Below are 21,144 nucleotides of genomic sequence, written 5' to 3'. Positions count from 1 at the left end.
TTTCTGACAGACACATGTGCGTTCTGTCTCGGAAAACAAAAGCACTTTGGATAGCACCAACAGCAGGAGAACTTAGGAAGACCGACCGAACGGCCAGGCCAAAGAATACTCATACTCCGGCCAGGCTGTATCGTAGTGTTGCCATATATATTTTTTAAAGAACAAAACGCATCAGCTGATAAATTGACACATGTCAATGAGTCGACCACGTCAATGTCAAATAATGGTCGCGTGTTCGCAGAAAGTAAATAATCTATAAATTCAAATAAAAATAAAAGAATTGTGTGTTTCTGCATAGTGTATCATGTAAATAACTCCGTATATTGTTTGTGAAGAATTGTAAACATTTAACAAAATTGTCTAGTACACAGATTTGTGTTGACAACACATTTTATCTGCAAGAAAATGAATTCTCACGAAGATGTTCTGTCCTTCATGGATTTTATAGATTTAGAAGAATCTGTTGTAGATGAACGATTAAGATCTTTAATGGCTAAGCATAAACTTACTAATAAGCACCTTTCAAATGTGATTCACCTTCTCAGATATAAACTTTTGATAAATACTCAAGACGATGATTGTTGCGACAATGAAGTGGAGTACGACTTTGCGGTGAAACTTATCAAAGATGTAAGTGAAGAAAACGTAGACAATGTATGTAAAATAGTAGCTTGTGTCCTTTCATTGGATACTTCAAGCATTGTAATGAAATCTGAACACATACTTCAGCAGTTCCTATCCGCTACAGATTCGCCGACAGAAATCAGAGAAAATTCTGATTCGCCTGAACCCAACAAAGACTTACTAAACTTTAGAGTATCAGATAGCATACTTGAAGCTGTTATAGCAAGCAAAGATAGATGTATACTACCATTTTTAGAACTGCCATATGAGAGTTTGTTACTGGGCACAAATGAACAACTTAAAATTCACTTTTTGACCAGTACAGTTCCAAAGTTGTTTGAAGGGGTGTCAGGTTTCAATGTGTTGGACCAAATTTGGGACTTTATAAAGCAACTTGAAAATGATAAAAGAGAAGTAACTCTCAAAGTTCTAAGTGTTCTATCTGGCTTTTATTTGCCTGTTAATGATGGTAAAAATGAGGTGTTATATCAGTCGGAAATTATATATAAATATGAGCTCTGGTACAATATACTGTATGGTTTATCATCAACTGATCCATCACTGAGAAGAATATCAATTTATCTAGCTAAAAGAGCATTAGACTGTGTTATGGCTTTGAAAAAAGATATTTGTGTCAAAAATGCAAATGATATTATATTTACATGGGATCACTTAAAAAGAAGCAATGAAAGAACATTATGGGATAACTTCTTTATACTGATGGATAGTCTGGAAGAAAAACAGAGCAATATTGTTTTGCCATCATTAAAGTTATTTGAATCTCTTAAGTCCCTAAGGCATTGGTTAGACTGTGCTTTCAATATTGGTCTCAAACATGATAATACACAAGTCCGACTTAAATGCATACAGTACAGACTGGAAACTAAAATAAAGAGCCAAGCTGAAGCAACAGTCCTGTTGGAGGCCTTAAATGATATCAACATTTATGACAATGTTTCTGAATGTGAGGATTTGAAGAAAAGACTTGGTGCATTTTTATCTGATAAACAAATATTTATCAATATGTTCACTGCAATACCTCTGGTAAAATGGTCTCCTGTACCATTGTACCACATTAGCAATGTAATATCAGGACACATATTCAAAGATTTTATGTCTGAAATAAATGATATAGATATGACAAAACTGCTAATAGAAATTTTAAAATTGCCATGCAATATTGTTGCCATAAGAAAAGCAATTTTTATAAATGTTACTCACTTCATTAGCAACAATTGTTATGGCTTACACTGGAAAGACCATTTGAGCATATATTGCATTCTTCAAACTGAGTTAAAAGAATCTGATTTAAATAGTCCATTGAATTCATTGATTGCTAAATTGACTGTAAAAGATGAAGAGAAGGTGGAATTCTTTCAACTAATTGAATATTTTCATATTGACTTCTGTTTACTATACTTACAACAACACCCTGGAGATATGGCAGTGTTCAATGATGTACTACTATGTAAAATAAAAAAGACTCAGGATATAGTTTCAAGACAGTACTCGGATAAAGCAGAGTGTCTGAAGGATGTTGTTTACTTAACACATCTCTATAAAAAAAGTAGTAATTTAATAGAACATATAAATATGATGGTAGCCAGAGAATATAAGACTATATTACACTATATGCTCAGTCTATTATCTAACAACACCATACTATCCATTGAGGAAATGAGCATTCTATCAAATGGTTTCAGTTCCATGAGCACTTCAATTACCGATTTAGAAGTCAAGGATATTCTATTACAATTGTATAAAACATCTGTACTATTTGTCAATGATAGAAACACTATTTTGGAGAGTAAGATCTTAAGCATGTTTTTAATTAATGTTTTATCAAGTAACCCAATACTACTTGCAAATCATAAACATGAGATGATTGGTCTGAAAGACATGAATATATTTACTTCTGATCTTGATAACAAAAACAGTATTGGCAGGCTTAGAAACATGTTTTATGAGAAATCTTGTGAAATATTATATTCTTTACTATGTGAAGAATCAACTTTAGATAGATATGCAAAAGACTTAGCAGAGTATATAGAAAAAGTAATAGAATGTGGTGGTTATGGTTGCTTGAGATGGTGCCTTAAGATCATGAATACCATATTACCATGCCTTCTTAAAGGAGAGAAGAGGACATTTGATGTTACCCATTTTATATCCAGGATGTGGAAGGAAATAGAAGAGCTTAAATCAAATAATCAGTATAATCCATGCATTGAGGAGTTTGTGAACTTGATCACTCAAGATGTTTTACTGAAAAGGCCAATGTACAACAATGTTATTATTTTATACTGCAGTAGAATCATAGAAAATGGTGCTGCAAAAACAACACCTATGTTCTACTTAGTAAAGAAACTCAATAGTCTTAAAATTACTGAAAGCTATGGCCAAATTATATACATTCTATGTGCGGTTTTACTCCACTCTCCAGTACCCAGGAAGGATCAAAGGTAATTAAGCACTCAAAAGCCTTACTCTCAATTGAAAAAAAAAACTTATTTTTAAAGTATTTTGAATAATTTATTTCTCATTGCAGGATTGCAGAAAACCTTATTGTTGAAATATTACAGCAGCCTGAATATGGATTTGATAAGCTGAAGTGAGTTTGATATTGTTATGTATTAAAACCAAGGGTATGAGAATTATTAATTTTATAAACAACTATGTAGGTAGTTTGGTATTTCTATTAATAAATTAGTTTTGCTTCAAACCTCAATGTGGTTGTTTACTTTATTGGCGACTTGGAAAATTAATTGTAATTGTGTGGACAATGGCATCTAATATTGCAAATATTGTGTTTCCTGGACAGTTTAATCCTAAAAGTGACAAGTGGCGTGATTATAAAGAACAGTTATTGTGTGCTTTGGACGCGGCAGGTTATGACGAAAAGAATTGTGACAAAGCTCGTTCTTTGTTCCTTTCTCAGTGTGGAAAAGACACTTATGCATTAATTGCGTCATTGTTAGTGCCCAATAGACCAACTAGTGTGACTTTTACGGAAATTTTACGTGTTTTGGACCAATTTTATGAACCGGAAATTAACGAAATTTTGCAAGCGGGAAAATTCCACAAACGTGTACAATTACAAAGTGAAAGCGTGCAGGACTATGTAGCAGCGATAAGCCTACTTGCCGCCAGCTGCAATTTTGTTGACTTAAAACGTCAATTGAGGGACAGATTAGTGCTCGGTATACGTGATGATCGCCTGAGAAGAGATTTACTTAAGACGAAGCAAATTACGTATGAGATTGCCTTACAGACGTGTCTTAATTACCAGGCGACATTTCCTGATTTATACCCGGAGAACAGTACTGAAATGAAGCAAACTCCGTCCAATGTTTCCGAACCTATGGAGATTGGTAGAATAAAGTCCAACGAGTGTGTGCATTGTGCCCGTATACACAAGGCTGGAGAACGATGCCCCTTCACTAAAGCGAAATGTTTTTATTGCAAGCGCTTTGGACACATATCGCCTGCTTGTGATAAGAAAGCAAGGAAGGTGCATCAAGTTAAGGAGGAAGGTGTAAGCGATAAGACTTGGGAACCGTCAGAGAATATGAATGGTGTCTACAATTGCACAGAAAATTATCAGCCACAAATAACAGCTGAGCTGACCATCAATGGGGCGCATCTGAAAATGGAGATTGACTCTGGCGCCTCTAGGACGATTATATCAGAAGATACCTATAAGACACTGTGGTCTACACCTCCACCGCTGCATTCTACCAATGTGAAGTTGGTTACTTGGACTCGGGAACCCCTGAATGTTATTGGGGTAGCAAACGTACGGGCGACATTAGGCAACAAGGAAGCCCAATGCGAATTGATGGTGGTTTCTGGACGAGGCCCCAGCTTGCTAGGGAGAAATTGGTTCGAGCCCCTGGGTGTGTACGTTGCGGGATTATGTTGGTCCAATGAACAGATAGAACCTTTTAAACAAGAGTTTCCAGAATTATTTAAGGAGGGCTTAGGACGATACAATGGCCCTGAAGTTTCATTGAAACTGCGTTCTGATGCTGTACCAAAATTTTTGAGAGCCCGGCCAGTCCCATTTCCACTTAAACAGCAAGTTACGGACGAGTTGAATAAGATGGTCAAAGATGAAATTATAACACCGGTCAAGTACTCAAAATGGGCCACTCCATTAAGGATTGTAAAAAAGGAGGATGGCTCACTTCGCATCTGTGGTGACTACCGGTCTACAGTGAATGCTGCTATAGATAGCGACAGCTATCCGTTACCAACCTCATCAGAAGCTTTTGTCAAACTCAGTGGTGGAAAACTGTTCAGCAAGTTGGACCTGAAACAAGCCTATACGCAATTAAAGGTTGATGATCAGACAGCAGAGCTACTAACACTAAATACACCTATTGGACTTATGAAAATGAATCGCCTGGCGTTCGGTGTCAGCGCGGCACCCGGAATATTTCAGCGGGTGATGTCTTCGGCGCTCGCAGGCATGGATGGCGTTGCTTGTCTGTTGGACGACGTGGCTGTCACAGGAACCACAGCGGATCAGCACGATAAAAGACTTCGTGATGTGCTAAGCGTATTAAATAGGATGGGTTTTCGTCTGAATCTGCAAAAATGTGTGTTTGCGGCTGACAGTATTAGTTTCCTGGGACATAAGATTGATGCCGAAGGTTTACATCCGTGCCCTGAAAAAGTAAAGGAAATTAAAGATAAACCGGCTCCGACAAATAAGGAGTCACTTCGTGCGTTTTTGGGATTATACAATTTTTATGATAAATTTTTACCAGATAAAGCCACCATCTTAGAGCCATTATACCGGCTACTGGAGACCAAGTCTCCGTGGTCATGGGGACAAGCAGAAGAGACTGCCTTTAAGAAGGCGAAAGATCTTATTGCCTCGGATTTAACATTGGTCGGATATGAATTAACTCGTGAATTGATTCTTATTTGTGATTCATCAGAATATGGATTAGGAGCTATCATTGCTCATATAATGGACGATGGAACAGAGCGACCAGTGATGATGGCATCTCGAACTTTGCAGCCACATGAGAGACGATATGGCCAAATTGACAAGGAGGCGTTGGCTATTATGTTTGGTCTGTCTAAGTTCCATGAATATTTAGCTGGGCGAAAATTTTGTATCGTAACCGACCATAAACCCTTAGTGGGGTTATTCAACCCAACAAAACAAATTCCTGACCAAATTTCACCGAGGATGTTGAGATGGTCATTGAAACTCGGGTGTTATGACTATACCATTAAGTACACACCTGGCAAAGCTATAGGAAATGCTGATGCTCTTAGTCGTTGGAATGCTCCAAACACATCTGCTATAAAGGAAGATTGCATAAGAGATGTCTTGTTATTAGAAGAGCGTCCAATCGGCTGGGATTTGGATGCAAGGAAAATTTCCAAAGAGACTGCGAAGGACTCGTTGCTGCAAAAAGTAGTATTTTTTGTCCTCCATGGTTGGCCCCGCGCTAATTTAGATCCCAAATTACAACCGTTTTGGAATCGCAGAGAGGCCCTTTCACTCAGTAAAGATTGTTTACTGTGGAGTAATAGGGTCATTATACCGAAGACACTCCAACGAGAGGTCTTGAAATTATTGCATACTCCTCATGCGGGTATCGTGCAAACGAAAGCATTTGCTAGAGGGTATGTGTGGTGGGTTGACATGGACCGAGAGATAGAAAGAATAGTGGCAGAGTGTGAGCAATGTCAGGCCGTAAGAAACAATCCTCCTAGAGATCCACAGGTATGGATCCCTACAGAAAAGCCCTGGAGCAGAGTACACGTGGATTTTGCAGGTCCGTTTCAAGGAAAAACTTTTTTGGTCCTAATAGATAGCCACAGCAAATGGTTGGAGGCTGAAATTGTTTCATCTATGAGCAGTGGAACGGTTATTGCAATTTTGAGAAAAATCTTTGCATCACAAGGATTACCGGATGTGTTGGTGTCTGATAATGGACGGGCTTTTAGTTCAGAGGAGTTTAATATATTTCTTAAGAAAAACTCAATAAAACATCTGTATTCGCCCCCATACCACCCGGCGACTAATGGTCAAATCGAAAGAGCTATCCAAACCTTTAAGAACAAGCTGAGGAAAATGGGTGAGGTCGATATGCCGTGGTCAGAAAAACTACCAAAAGCGTTGTATTACTTGCGTGCGACACCTAACTGTAGTACAAATAAAACTCCAGCAGAGATTTTAAATGGACGTAGATATAAAACGGCTGTTTCTGCTCTTCACCCCGATAATACTCAAACCATGGCTGATTTACAACTGGAAAATGCAGCACAAACACCACCTAAAAGGATTTTTACTGTGAACCAACCGGTTTTGATAAGAGCTTATGGTCCTGGAGAAAAATGGCTTAAAGGCATTATTGATGTGGTTGAAGGTCCTTGTTCATATAAGATAAGGACGGAGGATGGTCAATTACACAGAAGACATGCTGACCAGATTTTAGCAAGAACAACGGCACAAGAACAACCTAATGATCAGCCTAGGCCATCATGGGACCGACCAGACATTGAATCAAATTCTGGGCAAATTTCCCCAGAGCCAATAGTTATACCTAGTTCTGATTTATGGCCAGATATAATTGGAGTACCTAGTAATTAAGAGTTTAATTTGATTTAAGTTCATACTAATTATTATGATTCAGTTTTGTGTTGATTATGTAATAATACTTAATTTTCGTTTATAAAGGGAAGGTATGTTATGTATTAAAACCAAGGGTATGAGAATTATTAATTTTATAAACAACTATGTAGGTAGTTTGGTATTTCTATTAATAAATTAGTTTTGCTTCAAACCTCAATGTGGTTGTTTACTTTAGATATTGTATCAAAACCTCAGGAAAATTAAAAAAAAATAGAGCAACATGTAACATCATTTTGTATCATTTGCTTTCAGTGTCGACATTCACTTCGACTATCAAATTCAATGCCTGTCCCTATTGGTCCTGAGCAAAATTCAAGACAGTGATATTCTTGAAAATATTGAGACAATGATAAGGCACAAAGTGGATGAGGCTTTCAAAAATAAACAGAGGTATCATGGCCACTCCCAGGCCCATAGACTGATGCTGACTGCTCTGCAGCATTTACTGCTAATATCTGTGTTGAAGCCTGGTGCTGGTGGGAAGAACGCAGACTGGTACGTCGAGTTGCTGGGAAGGCTGCCCCATCAACCCAGCGTGAGAATTTGTCTGGAATGGTACATTGCTCTGCACATCTTTTTGAAGGTAATACTTTGATACTTGTTTTATTTGTCCTCAAAGGACTTCACTTGCGTTTAGGTCCATTCGATATTTCTTGCTAATGAGCTCTGCGCTCACAAGATGGCGCCACTGGCGATTAAGGTTCTGTCATTTCTATTGGCACTTGCCACTGGAGCCAACTATAGTCTGGTCTGTGAGTACGTAGAATTCTGTCCAATGACCCCAAGCTACCCATCCTTATCGCTCGCGCGTAATTATGTTGCTATCGCGCTCGCACACTCACTGCGGGTGCCAGTCGCACAGTCGCGACAGCAATATAATTACGCGCGAGCGATAAGGATGGGTAGCTAGGAGTCATTGGACAAAATTCTACGTGCTCACAGACCGGGCTTTAGTGAGCGAAAATACGGTGCTATTTTGAGTAGTGTAGTACTTATTATTATTCTGTGGTAGTATCCCGTCCTGAGTAGCGCCCTCTGGTGATATCTTGGCGAATCGATTAGGGTACCAAATCTTTGAATATCTTGGCGTGACTAAACTAACTAACCTGTAAAATATTATATCTAAGAAAAATAAACTTGTTTTCAGAAAGCAGCCATAAATGAAGAAATTCTGGGGTACCTGAAAAACATACCACTTACTTCACAATTCATGATTTTGTACTGGACTATTAAACATAAAATTATCACCAAGCAGTGTCCAAATGAAGAATATGAGTTTGTAATGGACATTTTACTGTCCCACACTATGGGCCAAATGTTCAACATCCGACTACACGCCCAGTACTTAGCTGTAATGCTTCATAGTATTTATACAGACAATTCAATGAAGTACGCTTACACTATACAAGTTATAGAAAGAACATTTCTAGAAAGTGCTAAAGACAAAAACTTCGTGAAGCTGCAGCAGGACTATTTCGTCAATGCATTTGACATTGTGAATGATTTCACTCCACTCTTCCTTTATTATTTCTTGCCACGGTACTGCGAAATAAATAACAACGAAAATATAGACGTCGCTTATATTAGGGATACTATGAAAGTTATAAATGAAAATATTGCCAAATGCGACTTTTTCAAGAATTATAGGAAAAGATCTGATGAAGAAATATTTGGGATTAGTACAGCGAAAGACACCAAGGGCAAAGTTAGTGACGACATCGAAGCGTCGGGGACGATACAGAAAAAATATATTCCATGGAAAAATATGAGCGACGTGAACGTGTATGAATCTGGAAAGAAGGTGAGGCGATAAAATAATTACAATTTTCTAGCGATTTGTCGTAAAATCGTCTATCTTTGAGCTGAACCATATTAAATAGGTAAACATCGAACTCTCTTTTAAATTTTAAAAGACTTGTCTTAAAGCTTCACTGAGTAGCAGGCACGGGTGACTATATGGATTGCTTAGGGCATCAGGGAGTTTTAAATGCGGCACTTCTGGGCAGTTAAATCCGGGTTACCTCCACCATATCGAATTACAAATGATCGAAAATCAAAATATCGGACACGTTTCATCGAACTATCAAAATATCGAACGTTCAGAATATCGAATTTACAAATGATCGAACGATCAAAATATCGAATGATTAAAACATCGAAAGTCGATCTTACGTTGCATAGGCAATAGGAAGATGGAGGTAAGGGTTCCTTGTTGACTATGGTACCCTAAAGTGGGAAATAATTGCCCTTCATTTAATGTTTGCCAAAAAACCATTACGTTACAATCCACTATTAAAATCCCAATGTAATTAATTCCAGAAAGAGAGCCCCAGCCGGCTGATAGTCGTGGCGTCTCTGATCGACAAGCTGCCGAACTTGGGCGGCATGGCGCGCACCGGGGAAGTGTTCGGCGTGGAAGCATACGTCGTGGACAGCCTGCGCCATCTGCAGGACAAGCAGTTCCAGGGGCTCAGGTGTTTATTTATCTTTATTATCGATACATGCAGCTTAAAATTTAGTGGGTTACATATTGGCCTTTAAAGTATGCCTTAACATTCCCTATAGAAGTGCATGTGTATGCAGTGAGGGTGACGGTTGACGGTCAAACTTCAGCGAAACCAGATTTGTATGCCCTGTCACGTCATATTATGTTAATATCACTCTTCCTGTGCCCCCCCTCAGGCACTGACTGAATTTTATTTTATTTATTTATTAGGTATATACTACAGTTGACAATGGAGTTTTGTTAGTAGATACTTAAGTTATTAAGCGCTAGACCTATAATAGAAGATATTCCATGGACTAACCAATGCTGGAGGACTTTAAAAAAAACTGGCAGCACAGTCTAGAGCAGTGGTTCCCAAAGTTGTATGGGCTACGACGACTCATCTAATACACGTTCCCAAACTCTGGACCCACCTATAGGATATTTCGCCCGCTGCCCAGTGGTTGGATCGGTAGGGTGGTATAAATAATAAATAAATAATAAATAAATAAATAAATCTTTATTTGAAACCAGAAACAATTTTACACAATCATTTTAGCGTTAACATTTGCAGTAGTCTAAGACTGTGTCGCAGATGTTAGCGCCCACCTCTAAGTAGACGGGCGTTTCAGACAAAGACATTAACAAATAACATTAAGTTGGTATACATTTAACTAAGAACAAAAATAGCAGTGTGTGAGTAATGTGTAGTGTATGATGTGTAGTGTATGACGTGTAGTGTTTGATGTGTAGTATGTGATGTGTTGTGTGTGATGTGAGTGTGTCTTTCTACAGGCAAAATATGTAATTTCTACAGGCAGCAGGGTCCACTCAATGTTCGCTCGCGACCCACCACTGGGTCGCGACCCATAGTTTGGGAAACCCTGGTCTAGAGACTTAATAGGCATAGCTGAAAGAGCTGCAGTGGATGTCCCAATGCAAAATATTCGGTCGACTAAACAGTATTGGGGCACTCATATGAACCAGTAGGACACCCAGGCCCAGGTATGGCTGAAAAAGCTCTTGTGTCTTATAGGTACTCGGGACCAAACAATTCTGGGAGCTTATGAGCAAGCCATGGCTGACAGAGGATGATTCGCGGGATCCCAGAAACTCAGATTCTGTAGGATAGAAAATTCTCGCATTCTATTGTAGAACCTATTATGGACACTATCCTTGATTTAACTATGAAATGGAACTTAGCTTAAACTAAATTCGATAATATTATTTTCAGTGTATCAGCCGAGCGCTGGATCGACGTGGAAGAAGTGAGGCCGGGCCAGCCGCTCAAGGACTATCTGATGCGGAAGAAGACCGAGGGTTACTCCGTGGTCGCCGCCGAGCAAACCTCTACGAGCTCCAAACTGCAGTCCTTTAGATTCCCTAAAAAAACTCTGCTACTGCTTGGGTATGTGTATTAAGGCGCTACCTCGTAAAAATGTGTAGGGTGATTGCTACAGTTATTGGCCCTTTAAGAGCGTTGTGTAAGTTAACTTGTGTAAAATGTAACAAAAACTCGACTTTTGTTTACCATTTATATTTTATTATGAGAAAACAATATTGCTGCTATTTAAGCTAGTACCTATTTGGTGTTATACGATAAGAATTACAATGATAATTTTAAAAATATCAGAGATCACATTAAATTTAGCTATTGGCCCCAAAAACACAGTAATTGGCTCCTAGAAGTACAGTTATTAGCCACCGAAAAAAAACCATAAAAATCACTGAAACTTCACGCTTTGTAATCCTAACTCATTTTGTCTTTCCTTAAGATTAGCTAAGAATTCGTCATCAGTATCACTCTTATCGATTTCTTCATCTATCTCATCATCGTCAGTACATTCAGTAACATTGTAACAATTGTGACAAAGATAACTGTCTCCTTCTTCTTCAGGAATATGCTGTTGCACAAGATTTATGAAAGACACGGTGACATTCAGAGCATACTAAAAGTCTATTTTTTATAAGCTTTTTGCAAATATTACAGATTTGATTGGATACAGATACATTAGCATTTAGCAGTTTTCTTTTCTTCAGCTTTCCGTTTTCTGTCCTCTCTTTTATGTTCTCTTTCAATTTTCCGTTACCTTTTTTCTTTCTCGAGGATTTCTTTTACTTTAGCTTTTTCTTCCAGAATCCTCTGATATTCTGGTTACGGTAACGGTTCATATCGTCGTTCTCGTTCGTCTACAAGTACCTATCTCATCTTCTTGGGTCCCAGTTTTAGGGTCTTTTGTCTCTCTTTCTTTATATCTAGTTTGAAGTTCTCCTATTTCACTCGATGTTGATTCTTTCTCCCGACTTATAGGTTCAGGTTCATCTGTAACTTCCGCTTCCAATCCATTTTGCTTATAATAAATAGTCCCACAAACGATAGAGAATAAAAAAAATTCATTGTTTGCATTTCAGGTATTATTTGTTTTATTTTTTTAAACTGATTAAGTGTTTCTGTTCCAACTACTTATACCAACCTTAGTATACTGTGTTACCTACGGCATCTTGTAACAATCTAGGTAAAGTAAATCAATAAAAATAGTTATTGGCCGTGCATAAGTGTCAGTAATTGGCCCCCCGGCTAATTACTGATCCTAATAGGTTAGGACGTTAGTATTTTAATAGCAAATATTTAAGGGTTTAATTAACTTAATCTTGAATAAAAACAAAATAAAAGTAAAATTTAATTATTGGCCACCCATGGCCAATAACTGAAATAAATTGAAACGTGGTATAGTTATTGACCGGTCTAATTTTAAAGTTATTTTATTCCAAAACAAAGTAACTTAATCTATCTACCATAAGCTACCATTTATCTCTTTACAAAAAAACAGTAAAATTACTATAACAAGCAAAAACAATTAAATTACGAACAATATTCATAAATATTTACCTTAAAATTTTGACAAGCATGCGGCTACTCGGACGACTCGTTGTCGAAAGAAAGCTTCTGCTGTTTAGAGTGCCATCTGTTCTTACTCTGACATACTACATTGGACAGCGTATTGCTCAGAGAGAGTATTTGTGTCTCTTTTCCACTCTTAATAACGTACATATGCTTGTTTATTTTTATTTAAGCCAAGGTGGCCAATAACTATGTACAGGCCAATTACTATAGCAATCACCCTATTAACCTCTCCTATGCTTTGTCTCAGATCTGTGCAACCTCCGTCAACTGCTATGTCTCAGATCTAAGACAAGACTACTTTGTCATTTTGAAACATCATTTGAAAACCGTAGCAGTTGAGGGGTGCAGTTTTGCGCGGCTCAATAGCACGCCAAAGGTTAAGGCGCTACCTCGTAAAAGTTTTCGACCGACTGAATGCCTCGCACACAGAGGGATAGAAATATGATTTCTCAGTGCGAGGAAAGGGACAGCAATAGCGCGCGCGGCGCGGAATAAAATAACGTAAGCGACAAAAATCGGAAATCATGTATTTATTGAAAAACCAAACACTATTTAAAGAAAATAACTCGACCAGTACTTAGAATATGTTATTACCTTACCAATATACAAAATTTGGTATTGAAATATTAGCCTATCTGCTTATAAAACGAAAAATCGAGTAATAGAAGGGTCATCTTTGGAATTTTTTTCTATCGAGAAAATTGTTTCCATTCATGTTTCGGCTTCGACCAGACACTAGATTTATTAGTCAACTATGACATATTTCAAAATAAGAACATAAGTAATAAGAAAAGTACGATTAAAACTAATTCTGCGCTTCTTTAATGATAGATCGCCCGGTGCTTTGTCCTGCTGGAAGCTCTTCTGGAAGGACTGGTCTTTTGTTCTAAACGTCCTGCCAGAAGATTATCGCAAGTCCTGCCCGCAGTACGCAATTTGTACGTGTTTGCTTGCTGGTCCTTCCAGCAGTACGGTGACCTTCAAATTTGAACTCATCCTCACCAGAAGTAGTAAACACTTGGTTAGTGTTTATTAAATAAAAAGTCATGTCGTAGAATCATTTTGTTTAACCAGTATTTTACTTTTCTTAATATATTATAAACTTGTTTATCTTCTTTCAACTTAACTAATAGGAACTATAATAAGGAACTTTAAAGTAATTACTTTGGTACGTCACTTTGTATTAGAAATTACACCTATCACTTACAAATACACTACAAATTAAAAACAAAAACAAGAAATAAATTATAAATGTTTGATTAGGCTGGAATACTTCACATTCATTATAATATTATCGCCAAAATGTTGCCGACTCCACGCCCGGCGCGTCAAAATGTGTCGCGCGAGCGCGAACGCGCTGCCCCCGTGTATACTCGTGCGCCATCGGGCTCCGACTAACGGTTAGTCGCGTTTTTCGATCTTGGGTACTATTGGGTGAAAGAGAGAGAAACACTCTATTTTTTCGTGTAAATTTGAAATTTGTACAATGTATACTTACGAAACTGTGATCTTTTAATTTTGCGTCCTACCGGAAGTACTTTAAGTCCTGCTGGCAGGACTCCGGGCGATCTATCATTAAAACGCCCAATATTATAAATTACAGTTTTTGAACTATAACCCGATCGAGCTAACTGCGCACCTCGTTAGAATGCGACTCACCCTCACACACCTCCCCGTGTTCAACCCATCCCTACGAGAGCGTTGATGTGACGTCACAGCTGCCAGGTGCGCAGTTAACGTAACCAGGTTGTTACAATAAAATTAGTTTTTTTGAAGATATTGCTTTCTATTTTGAAGTTATGAAGAAAAACCGACTGATATTTTTCCTGCAAAAGAACAAGATGCTTCCAATCCAGTCCAAGATTATTCCTCTTGATACATCTAAGCATAAAGTTTTTTTTAATGTTTAAAGATTATTAATACAACTTCCTTTTTTTTATATATTTTTTTCAGCCATGAAAAAGAAGGCATACCCTGTGACCTCTTGCCAATGATGGACTACTGTATTGAAATACCACAGCAAGGATTCGTCAGATCTCTGAATGTGCATGTCACAGCAGCTATCTTCATTTGGGAGTATACAAGACAGAATATTTTGTAATTGTTATTAATTTAATCAATGCAGGGAACTAGATGCAGGCATTAATCAGTTTCTGCCTGTTATTATTATTGTACAGTATTTTATTACAATGCTAATAAATGAAAATATTACCTTGAGATTTCATTTAAATAGTATTTAATCCAGATTTACAAAACAATTTGACAATTCTTGGCAACAATGTTATTTTCACAGGCTTTACTTCAAATTCTTCTTTATCGATTTCAATCATTACTTCATTTGTGGGTTTGTTAGGGATGAGTTCAACAGATCTTGCTGGTATTACATCAGGTTGACTGGCTTTCTTCTTAATACGGTCCCACCCCTCAGACACAAACTCCGTGTATGAATATGAGCCTCTTCCTAGCATAATCCCCAACGCTGGCAAATGGTTTTGGATCTTATATGGCTGTATTTTAAAGTCACAAGTTTTGAAACAGAGTTCCTGGGAAACGGAGCACTCTGGGTTCTCTACCTTGGAGCTGTCAAGTTGCTGTGCTGCTTGTGTGCTTGGTATGAAAAATAGCCATTTTCTCTTCACCTCTGGCTTCTTTTGAACACAGTTACTACATCCTGCGCAAGGGGGTGTGTATTTGATCACTCCACTGCAATTCCAAGAGAGTGAGTCTTTGTAACCATTAAAAATAAATGAGGCATACTCTCTCAGTGAACCACAAAACCAATACTTGTCTTTCTTTGCAAATGTATCTCTGAATGCTCCCCATTCTAATGAGGTGAGGGCATAAATAGGCCTGCTGTGTTCCTCATTCTCCTCAGGAATAGGTTCAATCTTCATAGCATCTTTCCACTCTGTGTTGCCTTCTATGATGGCCATGCAAGCTTGTATAAGCTGTTTGACCTTCTCAACACCATCCCCACCTGGGAACAGGGAGTTGCCAAATGCGTTTGTGCGACCAAGGGGCAGAATACCCAAGGGAAATTGGTTGGCATCATCATTTCTTCTCAAAAGACCTGAAAATAGTTAAATTGTTAGGTTTAACAATTTTATGAATTAAATTTCACGAATAAATTGAAATTATTATTGTTTTTGTGTAAATTACCTGTTACTGTCTCAGACAAAGTCCCATCACCTCCTGCCACAATGATAGCCTCTGTCCCTTTGAGGCTTTCCACTATTTCCTTAGCATTGCCCTCAGCAGCTGTCTGAATAACGTCCAACTGTAGCCCAGCGAGGTGGAACAGAGGCTCGCAGTAGTTCTCGAAGTCTTTTTTGGCTTTACGTTTATTTGCTACTGGATTCAGAATAACTGTGACTAAAGTTGGGTTCCTCTCCATAGGGATTAGTGAGTCCCCATACCGAACAGCTTCTTTGCATGCTGCCCGCATAAGGATGTTGATCCTGGCAATTGAAAAAAAGCTTTTAGTAATATGATTCTTGCGAGTTATTAGTAAGAACAATTTTTTTCAATAAACTTACTCAATTTTTTCCTTGGCGGTAGCGGCTCCATAGTAAAGTGCAATTACACCCACTACAGATTTTTTCCAATTATTTCGAATAGTAGTTCCAAATTTTACTAATTTTTCCATAATTTACTGTGAGAGGAGCTCAATATTAGATAAAAATTGGATAAAAACAGCAAGCGGAGAGGTTATAAAGTCAATCAGCTGTTAATGACATCCAGCTGTCACTGACGAAAGTACTAGTGGTGTAATTTAATATTGTCATGTGATATTTTCAAGGCGAGAGTGAATAAGCACTTACAGGGCAGATATGTACCATCCTAGACTGAATCCCACTTAACATCAGGTGCGATTGTGGTCAAATACGTACCTGCCTTGTTATGCATAAAAAAAAATATGTTAAATGATATTTGATTTCATTTACTGCACTTTTTACTATTAATCTTATTATCCGGATCCGGATTAGTCGGATCTTCAGCGCATGTTTTGCTCTATAAAATTAACAAAAACATCTCAGCATTCAACAAAATTTTTTAGGAAAAATGTTGGATGTTGACATGTTTTTGTTGATTGTGTAGAGTAAAACACGCCCGGGGGCCCTGTAGGCCTAAGATGCGCGCATCGACAATGACATGATATGATAAGACAATTTTCGATCACGTAGATAATTTTATCATTTTCCCTAACATGGAACCATCGATAGAAAAGTCTATCGACCGCTATCGCGTGATAACCGAATTGTTGCCATATTAATAAAAAATTGCGTTATTATGTTGGCCAACCTTGAAATATTTTAGCTCATTCGTTCAATCTCGTTCATTTCTGCTACTAATTCGGCTAAAAACACATATCTTAAAGCAGTGAGAACGTCATTAAAAAAAAGTTATGTCAATTTTGTTGACATTACATGACTGCTTGATTGTATTTGTTTGTGTTTTTAAAATTGTATTTTTATGTTTCCAGTCTTATTTTTAATATTTCTAAAGTACGGAAAATATCAAACGAAGAGATAACCAAGTTAAAGAAAAACAATGAAGAATTCCTAATCATACCGATAGTATTAAAGAATGAAGTCTTCAAAATTAACAGAATAACCGAACTCCACTACCTACCCCATAATGCGAGGTTTACAGTAATTATTCAACTTACATGAAGCAGTCAGAAAGTTTATTGAGATTTGAGAAATAAAGTTACACTCATAAGTAGCAAAGTAAGTACCTAAAGTCTAAAATATTAGCTATACTCCGCAGATCTTGATTTTCATAAGTAACAGCACCGGAGAAAAGGAAAAATATCTTTATTCCTACAAATAAGCTTTCACCTTCTTTCCTATATTTATTTCACATAGTTCTTTCACCGTGTAATAATACTGTGATCAATATTTTGTATGTAAACTTAAAATACAAATAGGATTAAGTAAATGTTTCTATTTATGAACTGTTTATGTATAGCCTGACCAGGAACATAAAAACCCTGGCATAGAGGCGCGTCAATTGCATTTGATAGTGCAACACTGAGTACAGTCGTACCTGTGTTAAATTAATAGACTAACTTTATGTATCAGGATTCAGGATTACGGGCTAATTTGATATTTTCATAAATTAACGAAAAAATATTATTATAGGTAACCTGGTTTAAATAAATTAAATGAAACCATCAATCGAGTTAGTAGGATTTATTTTATTATTCATCAATAATCAAATTCAGAACTTGAATATTCAACTGCAATGTCTGCTTATGAACGCTTCAAACTCGGTACTTCTTTCCCAATTCCATAAAATTCAACACTTAGAAAGTGACAAAAAACTTTAAAATAGGTAGTTGAAACAAACCATAGCTAATTTTCATAGTGGACTGTACTATACGATAAACATGTCAGTCAATTTGACAACCTTTGTCGAAAACATTATTCAATGAAAATATTGTCCGAACCCTTAGTATTTGTCTTCGACAAATACTTTAACACATTGTGAACCACTTTTCTTTCACGACTATAAAAAGATTTTAGCAATTTAATTCACAAAATCAATTGCGCACATTTAAAATAAAGTTTGTTTACACTTTGACAGCAATAGACTGACATGCAAGGTGACATGTCAATGAAGTTTTCAGTTACTGTTGCCATTAAAATAAATTAGTACCATTAGTTTTCCGCAACATGGCGAGGGTTTTTATGTTCCTGGTCAGGCTATAATTGTAATATTTATAATTGTTATAAGTGTAACGAATTAAACTAGCGCCACCTAGTGTCATAGCTTCTGTAACCTGTTTAAATATGGAAAAGAAATAAAATAAAAGCAGTCTGTTATCCGCCATTGTGTAGTTTCAATAGGTTATGGGCCCAGACCCGTTTTTATCAGTTTTTATCAAGTATTTTCGCAGTGTTCAGTAGTAAAATGTCAGGAAATTACTCAGTAAACGTTCCTAAACTGAAAGGGCGTGAGAATTATGACGACTGGGCATTTGCAGTTGAAAATTTTATGATCCTCGAAGGCGTCGATTTGTCTAGTAAAGAAGTGCTAGATGAACAGAATGACAGAAAAGCCAGAGCAAAGATGATCATGACCATCGATCCCACCCTTTACGTACACATTAAAGGGGAAAGTACAGTGCTGAAAGTGTGGAACAAATTGAAGTCACTGTTTGACGACTCCGGCTACACACGCAAGATCAATCTACTGCGAAATCTGATCTCAATTCGCTTGGAGACGTGTGATTCCATGACTAGTTATGTTACACAGCTAGTAGAAACAGCACAGAAGCTAAAGGGGACTGGTTTCGATATCAGTGACGAGTGGGTAGGCTCTTTGCTGTTAGCGGGTCTCCCAGAGAAGTACAGTCCGATGATCATGGCGATCGAACACTCGGGGATGAAGCTGTGTGCTGATGCGATAAAGACGAAGCTTTTAGATATGGGCACGGATATTGAGGTGAAAACAGAAGGTGCATTCATTGCAAGAAATTCCTCAAAGCGACAAAGTCAAAATGGCAGTTACGGTAATTCAAATTATCGAAGAAGTAATGAAACGCAAAATGTCAATTCTGTCAATGTCAATAATGTAAACAAATCTTCAAAGATTCGTTGTTACAAATGTAAACAGATTGGACATTTCAAGAGCCAGTGTACAGCAGGGAAAGCAAATTTGAATGCATTTAGTGTCGTTTTCTTGACAAGTCAATTCAGTCAGAACGACTGGTATGTGGATTCCGGCGCGAGTACTCACCTAGTATCAAACGAGAAGATGTTGTCGAATGTTTCGTATGAGCCGAAAACCAAAGAAATACTTGTGGCAAATCAGACCAGTGTGCAAGTAATATGTTCAGGAGACTTACAGATTACGACTGCAGTAGGAAACAAGCAGTATGAAGTAAATGTAAAGAATGTCTTATGTGTTCCTAACCTCACCGCTAATTTGCTGTCTGTGAGTAGAATCATCGCGAGTGGAAACAGAGTGGTTTTCAACAAGAAAGGCTGTTTTATCTACAACTCACAGAATGAATGCATTGGTGAAGCAAAGTTAGAGAACAATGTCTATAGATTGAACATAGCAAGGTCACAGCAAGTTTTGGCAGCGACAGTAAAAACATCAGTAACTACATGGCACAGGCGGCTAGGTCACATAAACTCAAAAGACCTTGGCAAAATGAAGAATGGAGTGGTTGACGGCGTGACATTCCAAGAGAAAAGTGAAATTGACAAATCCAGTTGCACAATTTGCTGCGAGGGCAAGCAAACAAGGCTCCCGTTTCCTATGAGTGAAAGCAAAAGTCAGAATGTGCTGGACTTGGTTCACACAGACCTTTGTGGACCAATGGAGAACAGTTCGCTCGGAATGGCTAGATACATGTTGCTATTTGTAGATGACTATAGCAGAATGTGCTTTGTCTACTTTCTACAGTCAAAGCATCAGACATTCAGATACTTCAAGGAATTCAAGACGTTAGTAGAAAACCAGAAATCCAGGAAGATAAAGGTTCTAAGATCTGACAATGGAGGTGAATTCTGCTCAACTGAGATGGAGGAATACTTGAAGCAAAGTGGCATAGTTCATCAGAAGACAAATGCATACACTCCGGAGCAAAATGGTGTATCAGAACGATACAATAGATCTATTATTGAAAAAGCCAGATGTCTACTTTTTGATGCTCAGTTAGAGAAAAAGTTTTGGGCTGAAGCTGTTAACACAGCAGTTTATATAAAAAATAGATCACCAGCAGCAGGATTGGAATGCGATGTTACACCTTTTGAAGTATGGACGGGCAGAAAACCGAATCTGAGTCACCTGCGAATTTTCGGTAGTCCAGTAATGGTCCATGTTCCGAAAGAGAAGCGCAGTAAATTGGATAAGAAAGCAAACAAGATGATCCTAGTTGGCTATTCGGAAAACACAAAAGGCTATCGCTTATACAATCCAGATCAGCGGAAAATAGTTATTGCCAGAGATGTTGTGGTCATGGAGAACTCTAATGAGAACATGAAGGACGAGGATAACACAACCAGCAATCTGCCAGTAAAGAATAGTGAAGATAACCAAGGATTAGACCACTCTCAAGACCAAACTCTGGGCAGTCAGACAGATGTCACAGATGTTGAAGGACATAATGTAAGTGATCCAACTTATGTTCCAGATTCAAGTGAGTCTGACACCAGTTTTCATGACACTATGAGCCCCGAGGAAAATCATGTCACTACACAGCCAGATGTGGAGAATGTTCCAGAAAAACGTGTAAGAAGAAAACCAGATAGATTCACATTTGCTAATATGTGCGTGGAGGAAGTGACAGGGGAACAAATTTCATTAGATGAAGTCATGAATGGACCTGAAAAAGAGCAGTGGAAAAGAGCAGTGGAAAAGTGCAATTCAAGATGAGTTGAAGTCTTTCGATGATAATGGCACTTGGACACTAGTGGATAGGCCAGATAATGCTACCATAGTCAAGATTTAATGGGC

General features: G+C 37.8%; 2 protein-coding genes across 2 annotated transcripts; one reads left to right on the top strand and one right to left on the bottom strand.

Moving 5' to 3' along the window:
- Window positions 1-198: 198 nt before the first annotated feature.
- LOC135072690 (uncharacterized) lies at window positions 199-14,839 on the top strand. The gene is made up of 7 exons (XM_063966697.1): window positions 199-3,086; window positions 3,173-3,235; window positions 7,535-7,865; window positions 8,430-9,083; window positions 9,602-9,756; window positions 11,002-11,175; window positions 14,626-14,839. Exons 1-7 carry the CDS (start codon window positions 406-408, stop codon window positions 14,771-14,773), a joined length of 4,206 nt encoding a protein of 1,401 aa, XP_063822767.1. The 5' UTR covers window positions 199-405; the 3' UTR covers window positions 14,774-14,839.
- Window positions 14,840-14,885: 46 nt separating this feature from the next.
- LOC135072691 (acylglycerol kinase, mitochondrial) lies at window positions 14,886-16,408 on the bottom strand. The gene is made up of 3 exons (XM_063966698.1): window positions 16,209-16,408; window positions 15,832-16,130; window positions 14,886-15,742 (listed from the first exon to the last, which is right to left on the bottom strand). Exons 1-3 carry the CDS (start codon window positions 16,316-16,318, stop codon window positions 14,898-14,900), a joined length of 1,254 nt encoding a protein of 417 aa, XP_063822768.1. The 5' UTR covers window positions 16,319-16,408; the 3' UTR covers window positions 14,886-14,897.
- Between the last annotated feature and the right edge of the window lie 4,736 nt (window positions 16,409-21,144).

This window comes from Ostrinia nubilalis, chromosome 6, assembly GCF_963855985.1.
Source record: "Ostrinia nubilalis chromosome 6, ilOstNubi1.1, whole genome shotgun sequence".
NCBI classification, from domain to species: Eukaryota; Metazoa; Arthropoda; class Insecta; order Lepidoptera; family Crambidae; genus Ostrinia; species Ostrinia nubilalis.
Note: the sequence above shows the minus strand (reverse complement) of the source record. Positions and strands in the feature narration are given on the sequence as shown.